Here is a 10,664-nt window from a genome sequence, read left to right on the forward strand (position 1 = left end):
TTTGCAGTTTTAAGTGACAAAAGTAACAGGTGTCTTCAAATCATTCATGAAGTCAGAACAAATACATTAACTAGAATTTATAAAATATAAAATAAAAAGAAATAAAATAAAAAACATGCTGCAAATGTAATTAATGATGCTCCAATTAAATATTTGAAATTACTCATGTGAATATGCTCTTCTCAAAATGTATCTGATAAAGCACAGTATACAGACAAAATAAAAAGTTAATATTATTATATCTGAATATCTTTATATTCATATATTTATTAAATAAATGTTTTATCTTTACAAAAGAGACAAAAATAAAAGTACATATATTACATGGCAAATACATATTGCACACAGGTATTAGACGTGATACAAATAATTTGATCATCCATATAACTTGATTTGGACACCTTAAATAAGCTATTTAATTAAAAGAAAAATAATCTATACTAAACTTGTCAAACTGGTCTGCTTTGTATTTTTTTCTCATAACAGTGAGCCTGACTCTACCACATGGAGTGGTATAATTCAGAATCCTTTAAATGTTATACAACAGTATCAAGAAGAATATTGTCCTTTAGAATTCTCACAACTTTGAGAATTATGGCTAAAATAAAATCAGTAAAGTAAAATGTAAAGTCAATATGTTTTACAGGTGATGATGACAGAGGGCTTTCTACAATTCTGCAAACAGGCAACAATTCTGAACTATTGTCAGGCTCATTTCTGATACGTAATTACAAATGCCATGCAAATAAGCTCATAAGCATGAAGAGCATATTTTTGATACCATTAGATGGAAAATGTGGTAGCACAAATTCAATTCTGTGGGCCAACATCTAATAGTACCTTTGGTACTGTACTACTATGGCATTTTCATAATGCAAATATTCTCAATTTGCCTACTTTTAGGAACACTGAATTTGCTTTTTTGAGTCTACACTCCTGCAAACTAAAGGTCAGCATTTTGAGTGTTTGTGTTTTCCTTTCGTTGGCCCCTTTGATGCCTCTGATGTAAATCAGTATTCAAATATTTGAGTAAAAAAAGGCACTGAGATTTCCATAAGAACCCAAGGACCCTGATCTGTTAAAGTTTGAAAAAACAGAAGAGTGGCTGGTTGTTTTTCACCATTGTGCATTCAAATGTTGAGTCTTTCTTATTCAGTAGTGATTTATATAAACTGCATGCTAATATATGTGTCTAAGCTTATTGAGAGGTTGTGCTTTGCTTTTTATCATAGGACTTTTGTTTGTTTGTTTTCACAGTGCACAACAGTGGTTATTAGAATATACATTTCCTTTTATCATTCAGGCTGGCAAAACAATGCGCCTAGACAGTAAGCTAATGTGCTGAAACTTTTGGAAATGGTGGTACAAAACACCTGCAATGGACAAAAGCAAAGTCATATGAAACAGTTATATTAATAAATGAGGACAGGTCACCCAAAATGCTAATTCTGCCATCATTCACTCACCTTGTCATCGCAAAATGGTATGCATTTTTTTTTTTTTTTTTTTTTGGTGAAAGACGAAAGAATACACAAAAGATCCAATGTTTTAGACCCAACTCATTTAAATTATATTGACAAAACTGTTGTAAATCTTATTTTGTGTTCCACAGAGGAAGGAGTGTCATATGGGTAAAAAAAAAATGGATGGGTGGGTGGGTAAATAATGACAGAATTGCATTTTTTTTTTTTTTTTTTTGGTAAACTGTTCCTTTAAGCTCTTAAAACCTTATAAGATGTCCATGATAAGATATTGTGGAAAATAATGCATGACTCTAGTACATTTGCCAAATGATACTTGATACATCCCACCAACCTAAGTGACATGTGAAAATCAATTGCAGGATTCAGTAACTGTTGCGTGTATTGATCATATAATTTGCTTAGCTTTAAAATAGTTTATATATATATATATATATATATATATATATATATATATATATATATATATATATATATATATATATTACTATTACTATTAGAAATGACTGGCAAATCACATGATATGGTAGATGAAATTGAGTGTACAATGAAATTGTAACGCGCCCAAATTTGAGTAGTCTCATTCGTTGTTGTTGTTGCTGTTGCTTTCAAGATCTTTGCATTGGATGTTGCCTCCATTAAAGTCAGTGCCCGGCATCTGAATTCCATGCTTGTTTACACACCAGCAGATGCCTCGCTTGCGCCCCCTGGAGGGTTTACACTGTGACAAAAAACCAAAAATGGACATCACAAAGTAAGCAATGTAACTTGACCCTGCCCTCAGCCAATAGCTTGTGTTTATAGAAAAGAAAACTTTCCGACTACTAAGCTTGCCTGTAGCTGACATCTATAAACATGCTGAAGTGCAGAACTAACCTGTTTGCGCTTGAAAAAGCCTTTCTTATCACAGTTAGGCAGGTACAATGAGAGAGCCATGATTCTTGAGTTGTCCTTCATTCTCTGGATAATTCCATCCAGCTTGCTTCGGCATGGACCCTGCAATTAGCAGACATACCATTAACAGAACAGTCTGGAAAAGGTGTTAGGCATTAATATAAACATTAAAATAATGGAAACAGCATGAAACATTTTTTCACTAACATCAGATGAATGTTGATGAACAAACTTACAATGTCAGACTGATGTTTGTCTTTTCTGAAGAGCGGGTATTCAGAATTGCCCCTGATCCTGAGTTTAGCCTCCTGCCTCTTCTGATCCTTTCGCATGGCCAGAGCCTTCTTGCTGTTAATGTGGTCTCGTTGGAATAATGGAACTTTGGCCTGGGGAAGAAGATCCTCTGTTACCTCTGTAACGTGGGTGTCTTCGTGTGACTCGTGATCTGAGAAGAGTACAATAGTCGAATGCAATGGTATAACTGAGATCCATGTAACAAATAAACCAGGGTTGTTTGCACTGTCAAGATGCCTGTATGTAAATTACAAAACAACCAAGACCATCAATTTAAGGCCACAACGGACTGGTATGCTTCAAGTTGATTATAGTCACCTTGCCATTTACTATCCTCAAGAAAGACTTTTATCTTCCAGCACTGGTCTTCTAGCACACACTGAGAATGTTGCCGCTCAGATTATTGGAATACTGATTGTAAAGAAGACTTAGCATGGCTAATAGCATCTGAGAGTGAGCCAATACTCTTGAGAAGAGAGAGATCAACAGATTTCTGGTATTTTTTAAGCTGTTGGTTTTCTCAAGATGTCGTCTTCAAACTTTATTAGCGAAGATAACTCTGTCAAGAATGTCATTTAATGTGCCTTCCTCACAATATAACAATGAACTTATTATAGAAACTACAGAAAAGTTATCCAAATTGGAAACCATAAAAGGTAGGTATTTCTGAATACACAGTCTGTAAAAGCCTATAATGGAAGTTTTGGAGGTTACATTTTCACTTCATAGAATCAAATCAAGCCTGACAAAAGCGGTCAATAGTTTAAACTCAACCGTCGGCTCTATTATTTTAATTGTAAGCAGAGATGGCAGATGCTTTCTTCAATTTGTCAAGTCTATATCCTCTTTTTCTCTCTCTCACACGTCATTGCATTTGCCCAGCTGTACAGTGAGTAATCAGATTCAAGGGCTTGACCCCTTCCTTGTCCCTTCTGTGTTTTCTGTGGAAATGCTAAGCAGCCAGGGTCACAATGGATGAGTAAATCTCTCAAGCCATTTGTGATGACATCACTGACAAATCAGAGAAATACATCAGCAAAGATTGGTAATCATTGAATAAATCAACATCGTTCTTCTGCTTCTTTCCTAATCTATTGATTTATTTATTTTATTTTTTTAGGGATATTACATTTTATTTTAGCAATGTGACAAGTGCAGTTCCAAGTCTCCTAATCTGGGGGTACTGTTCTGGGAATGCATGCTAATCTGAGATCTGTGCAGTCCTGGGAGAGGTGGTGTGCTCATTCTCTCTCCCTGATTTGTCTTCTAAATGTCTTCTGTTACACAGAGTACTGTTAACATACCTTTTATTACTAAAATCTCATTGTTATAGTAAAAAGGTGGCACTAAAGTGTATTTACACAAAATGTTTGATACAGAACCTTTCAAATAACATGCAGGGGAAAAAAGTTCTTGTGGCCACGTATTTAGAAATTATTCTCACAATTTATTAATATAGTATGTGAAAATGTTTTATTAATTTGTTAAGTCAATTTAGTTAAATTGCAACCGCAATTTATGTGTGTGTGTGTGTAAGTGTGTGTGTTTGTGTGTGTGTGTGTGTGTAAATTAGATTTTTAAAATTGTATTTATATTCAGAATGCTGCTTCATTTTTTTCAGTTCGTTCTCTGTCAGAACCATTCTCAAGCCTCCCATTCTGGTCTAAATTTTTAACGACTTACAAGATGATGAAGATTCAGAGTGATATAGCTGCAGCAGCTGTTTTCAGTAAATGTGATGAGATCGCATAATCACAGTTTTAAGAGTGCTGACAGTCGAGTTAATCGCTGATTTTTGTGGAGCTAAAAAGAAAGGCAGTGGAGGCTAAAGCCGGTACAAGAGTGTGATATAAAGAGAATGACAGCAAGATAGATCTGCTGGTGTGTGGGTGGGGAGTTGCTAGAAAATAATTTGATTTGAATACCAATCCTGTAGCTATTCAATAAATGTAAAAACTCATCCAGATAAAATAAAACCTACAAGATTTTCTGTTATGGCCTGACCTATATAATACAGGATAGATAGATAGATAGATAGATAGATAGATAGATAGACAGACAGACAGACAGACAGACAGACAGACAGACAGACAGACAGACAGACAGACAGACAGACAGATAGATAGATAGATAGATAGATAGATAGATAGATAGATAGATAGATAGATAGATAGATCGACAGACAGACAGACAGACAGACAGACATAGACAGATAGATAGATAGATAGATTTTTGTTGTTGCATATATTTGACATATTGCATGTCAATAAAAATTACCTCTGGATTTGTATAGTTTCTCGTTCATGCAAACTCCTTTGCCGTAAAGCAGAGCGTGCAGCGGCTTTTCCTCCCCGTTCCGAGGCAAGCAACGCAGTCCCTGTCCACAAGTGCCCGTGTAGACTCCACACGCCTGCCCCTCGGTCAGTGCGCAGGTCAAGCAGCATCCGCAGCCGGGCTCCTTCACCACTTGACACCCAAGCCTTACCGGAGGACACATGGACATAGCCTTCTGATCGCACGGCTCACAGGGCACGTACGAGGCAGAAAAGCCGGGTAGTCCCCATACAAATGTCATCAGAGTACACAAACTTAGCAGCATTGTACTATGTAGAGAACCTATTCCACCAGCCTTGAATTAGTAGAACCTACGCTTTCTTTCGTTTGAGATGTCCGAGAACTAGACGTAGGTAGCGTCCGGTTAAATGAAGAAGTGTATCAATTTTCAATCCTCTCACCACTTAGTAGAATAATCCAATGCTGCAAAACACCTGAGATCTATAAATTAAAATGCAATGCCCTGAGAATAAAAGGGATCAGCGGAATTCGGGGGAAGAGCACAGACCTAAGAATTAAATTCACCTTTATCCCTATAATAAAAAATAAATCAATATTTACCGATTCTATTGGAGCACCCTCGAGAGCTGCTTGTCGGTATGAAGCTCTGTTCGTATTAAACGGGGTGAACACTGCACTTCGTTTAAAGGTAGGCTGGTTCTTGGGCGGATCCCCGAGCGATGCTGAGCATAGTAGCTTTCGAGGTTAAGATTAAGCGAAAAGCTAGCAACAAAACTATGAGATAAGCAGATAAATAATAATTATTAAAATTACAATAATTAATAAATAAAATTAACACAAATTCAAAGTCTATATATGATTTCTGTTCGATGCTAATGAACGTCTTTTTTGGGTGCTTGTACGCTCTTTTTTTAATAGTTCGAAAATAACGAATGAATATTCAAATGAATCGATTTATTTTGCCTTCATATGTAGAAATATTGAGAACGCTTGATTCGAGCATAATATGCACCTTTCTTCTCCGATTAAGGCTGTACTGTCAGCAAATTTAAGTTTAAATTGGCCTACAAGATTAAGTCCGATTAATTATTAGATTAGGCTATCTGATTATTAGATTAAATTTGAGTATTAAGTATTTGTATTATGTATTATGGTTAACATTACCGACTGAAACTAATAATATTAGCTTACATGCTAACAAATTGATTAATGTATAATCAAACAATCAATCAATCAATCAATCTATCTATCTATCTATCTATCTATCTATCTATCTATATATCTATATATATATATATATATATATATATATATGTATATATATGTATTGCTAGGCAAAGTTTAAGTTGCAAATTGTTATGCAGAAAACAAATAATGCATTCAAAAGTATAGTGTATTGTGCACTTTTTCAGTTAAAAGTTCTGCTATATGAAACAAAAGTGAGACCTATTAAGTGAGAACTATTAGAGACCTGCACAATCTTGTGACCCAATGCAGCAGAGGAGACAACACTTGATGTGCGGGTAGATACTTGTGTGTGCGGGATGCGGGAAAATAATTAGGGTGTGTGCACACTATGCAATCTTAACAATGCCGGAACGCATTTGACCCACAAACCCTGGTTCGTTTGACTAGTGTGATCAATCCGTTTAGTAGTCCCTGGCTTGGTTGGAAGAGGTGTGCCAGAGCGCGGTGCAGTTATATATACAGGTGCATCTCAATAAATTTGAATGTCGTGGAAAAGTTCATTTATTTTAGTAATTCAACTCAAATTGTGAAACTTGTGCATTAAATAAATTCAATGATCACAGACTGCAGTAGTTTATGTCTTTGGTTCTTTGAATTGCAATGATTTTGGCTCACATTTAACAAAAACCCACCAATCTCAACAAATTAGAATACTGTGACATGCCAATCAACTAATCAACTTAAAACACCTGCAAAGGTTTCCTGAGCCTTCAAAATGGTCTCTCAGTTCAGTTCACTAGGCTACACAATCATGGGGAAGACTGCTGATCTAACAGTTATCCAGAAGACAATCATTCAGACAATCGAGCTACTGCCTCATGAGGATTGTCAAGTAAAATCGATTCAAGAATTTGAGGGAACTTCACAAGGAATGGAGTGAGGCTGGGGTCAAGGTCCTCTTTTCAGGTGAGAGCAAGTTTTGTATTTCATTTGGAAAACTTTTGGACTTCAAGTTGCTTGAAGTCCAGCTTTAAGTTTCCACAGTCTGTGATGATTTGGGGTGCAATGTCATCTGGTGGTGTTTGTCCATTGTGTTTTTTGAAAACCAAAGTCACTGCACCCATTTACCAAGACATTTTGGAGCTCTTCATGCTTCCTTCTGCTGACAGGCTTTTTGAAGATGCTGATTTCATTTTCCAGCAGGATGTGGCACCTACCCACACTGCCAAAAGCACCAAAAGTTGGTTAAATGACCATGGTGTTGGTTTGCTTGGCTGGCCAGCAAACTCACCAGACCTGATCCCCATAGACAATCTAGTCAAGAGGAAAATGAGAAACAAGAGACCAAAAAATGCAGATGAGCTGAATGCCACTGTTGAAGAAACCTGGGCCTCCATAAAACCTCAGCAGTAGAACAAACTGATCACCTCCATGCTACGCCGAATTTAGGCAGTAATTAAAGCAAAAGGAGCCCCTACCAAGTATTAAGTATATGTACAGTAAATTAACATACTATATAGAAGGCCAACAATTCACTAAATTATTTATTTATTTTTATTTTTTTGTGGTTTTATGAAGTATTTTAATTTGTGGAGTTTTTTTGTTAAATGTGAGCCAAAATCATTATAATTAAAATATAATATAATTAATCATCATAATTAACTTAAACTACTTCAGTCTGTGTGCACTGAGTTTATTTAATACATGAGTTTCACAATTTGAGTTGAATTACTGAAATAAACTTTTCCACGACATTCTAATTTATTGAGATGCACCTGTAGATCAGTGAGTGTAAGCGCTAACCACACCTGAGTGCAGATCTTCTATACATGCTGCATGATTGTGTGGATATTTCTGAGTGGCAAAAGAGATAGATGTGTAAAGAAATAAATTGTGAGAGGGCTGTGTGTTACCACATCCCATGCGACTCAAAATAATAAACTACACAGTTAACAAAATAATGCACTCTACTATGCTGAGCAAGCACTTCTCTGCTGTCTTCACGTGCTATCGGAAACTTTCTATTTCCAATTTATGAAGTCATGATTATGAGCTTGTTGCTTTCTTTTCTGTTAAAAATAATAGTGTATAGTAGTTTGTGAATGACGATGCTTAGCCTAAATAATTTGTTTGGTAGCATCCCCTTCTGTGACCCATGATTTGTCTGTATGTGTATTTAGAGCCAGTGAGCAAAGGACTTTTATAATAATAAAAAAAATATTATTATTAAATAATTACAGACATTAATCAATTAATGCATTAACACGCTAATAACACGTTAATCAGACCAAAAGTTTGGACACACCTTCTCTTTATTTTCATGACTATGAAAATTGTAGAGTCACACTGAAGGCATCAAGGGCTATTTGACCAAGAAGGAGAGTGATGGGGTGCTGCGCCAGATGACCTGGCCTCCACAGTCACCGGACCTGAACCCAATTGAGAAGGTTTGGGGGTGAGCTGGACCGCAGACAGAAGGCAAAAGGGCCAACAAGTGCTAAGCATCTCTCGGGGGAACTCCTTCAAGACTGATGGAAGACCATTTCAGGTGACTACCTCTTGAAGCTCATCAAGAGAATGCCAAGAGAGTGCAAAGCAGTAATCAAAGCAAAAGGTGGCTACTTTGAAGAACCTAGAATATGACATATTTTCAGTTGTTTCACACTTTTTTTTGTTATGTATATAATTCCATATATAATTCCACATGAGTTAATTCATAGTTTTCATGCCTTCAGTGTGAATCTACAATTTTCATAGTCATGAAAATAAAGAAAACTCTTTGAATGAGGTTTGTCCAAACTTTTGGTCTGTACTATCTATCTATCTATCTATCTATCTATATATATATATATATATATATATATATATATATATATATATATATATATATATATATATGTATAATTTATTATAATTGTTTTTTTTTCTTTCTTTCTTTCTTTCTTCCTTGTTTATTTGTTGTTGTAATAGAGGCAAACCAGCAGTTGGCACATCGGGGGACTTTACAGCTCTACCTGGAGGCATCACCGCACCCTCTTGTGGCCACCCCAGAATAAACCTAGCCTTTCTGTTTCAGCTATGGCTGAAGAGTTACAGGAACTGAGGAAGCAGGTGCGGCAGCTTCAAGTGGACAAGGAGCGCTTGCTGTATCTCCCTAGGGAAAGGATATGTCCTGTGTTTAGGGGCAGATCAGGTGTTTGTATTGATGAATGGGTGGAAGAAGTGAATGCTTGTGTGCGTGCAAGACATTTGAGTTCACGTGACCAAGCCTATTTTATGTTTGATCATTTGGATGGTGAAGCAAAGGATGAGATATGTTATGGCCTAGGGAAGAGAGGGAAAATCCGGAGCGAATTGTATCTATCCTTAAAGACCTTTATGGATGTTCATTCACATACCTGGGGGTACTGTTAGGTTGGTGCCTGCCACCTGCTCTCCCCACTTTTGTAATGCATCTGCTGTTCTTCTTGTTTCACCTGCCTTAGTTCAGGTGGAGCAAGGTACCGCTTTTATCCCCATTGGTAATGTTGGATTTACCAGTGCTACACTTTACCCTTGTAGAGTAATAGGCATGGTGGCTCATGTCACAGTCGCAAGCCTCCCTACAGGTATTACTGGGGTGGTTCAGGGAACTAAAACTGTTACGGCCACCCTTAAGGTTTACACTGGGCAGATTGATAGTGTAAAAGAGCAGATTCAGGCTATTGACCTATCCGTACTCTCTGAGTTTGAACAAGAACGAGTGATGGCCTTCCTGTTGAAACTTGAGTCCGTTTTTTCAGCATCCCCTTGTTAGATGACCAGCCTGTTAGACTGAGGTATGGGCGTCTACCCCCTTCTGACTATAAGGCTGTGAAGGCTCACTTACAGCAGCTTCTAGACAGTCAGGTCATTCTGCAAAGTAGTAGCCCATATGCCTCTCCTATTGTTCTGGTGAGGAAGAAGGACGGAAGCCTTCGTATGTGTTTGGATTACCGACAACTCAATCACAAGACACGGAGAGATGCCTTTCCACTTCCTCGTATAGAGGAGTCCTTAGATGCATTGTCTAGGGCACAGTGGTTTTCCATGCTTGATCTAACTACAGGCTATAACCAGGTACCAGTGACTTAGAAAGACTGCCCAAAGACCGCCTTTTGCATGCCCTTTTGGGCTATTTGAATTTAACCGAATGCCTTTTGGGCTATGCAATGCTCCAGGCACCTACCAGTGGTTAATGGAAAGGATGTTTGGAGCCCAAAATTGTCAGTCCCTCTTGTTGTACCTGGATGGCATTATTGTGTTTAGCATTATTGCGTCTAGCGTGAATGACCACATTACCCGTTTAGATCTGGTGCTGAGTCGACTCCAGGAAGAAGGATTGAAGGCAAAGCTGGAGAAATGTTGTTTCTCTAGGAAGGAGGTCCAGTATCTGGGCCATTTAATCTCCCATGAAGGTGTGTCTACGGATCCAGCCAAGGTGTCTGCTGCTGCTAACTGGCCTCACCCTACCAATGTCTCGGAGTTGAGGTC

At 37.3% G+C, this 10,664-nt stretch overlaps 1 protein-coding gene across 1 annotated transcript; it reads right to left on the reverse strand.

Annotated features, from left to right (window-relative positions):
* Nucleotides 1-142: 142 nt before the first annotated feature.
* igfbp5a (insulin-like growth factor binding protein 5a) lies at nt 143-5,603 on the reverse strand. Its single transcript, XM_052558976.1, has 4 exons — nt 4,947-5,603; nt 2,612-2,820; nt 2,358-2,477; nt 143-2,202 (listed from the first exon to the last, which is right to left on the reverse strand). The coding sequence occupies exons 1-4, from the start codon at nt 5,266-5,268 to the stop codon at nt 2,062-2,064; spliced, it is 792 nt and encodes a 263-aa protein (XP_052414936.1). The 5' UTR covers nt 5,269-5,603; the 3' UTR covers nt 143-2,061.
* Nucleotides 5,604-10,664: the final 5,061 nt, after the last annotated feature.

This window comes from Carassius gibelio, chromosome B6 (genome assembly GCF_023724105.1).
Source record: "Carassius gibelio isolate Cgi1373 ecotype wild population from Czech Republic chromosome B6, carGib1.2-hapl.c, whole genome shotgun sequence".
In the NCBI taxonomy this organism is placed as follows: Eukaryota; Metazoa; Chordata; class Actinopteri; order Cypriniformes; family Cyprinidae; genus Carassius; species Carassius gibelio.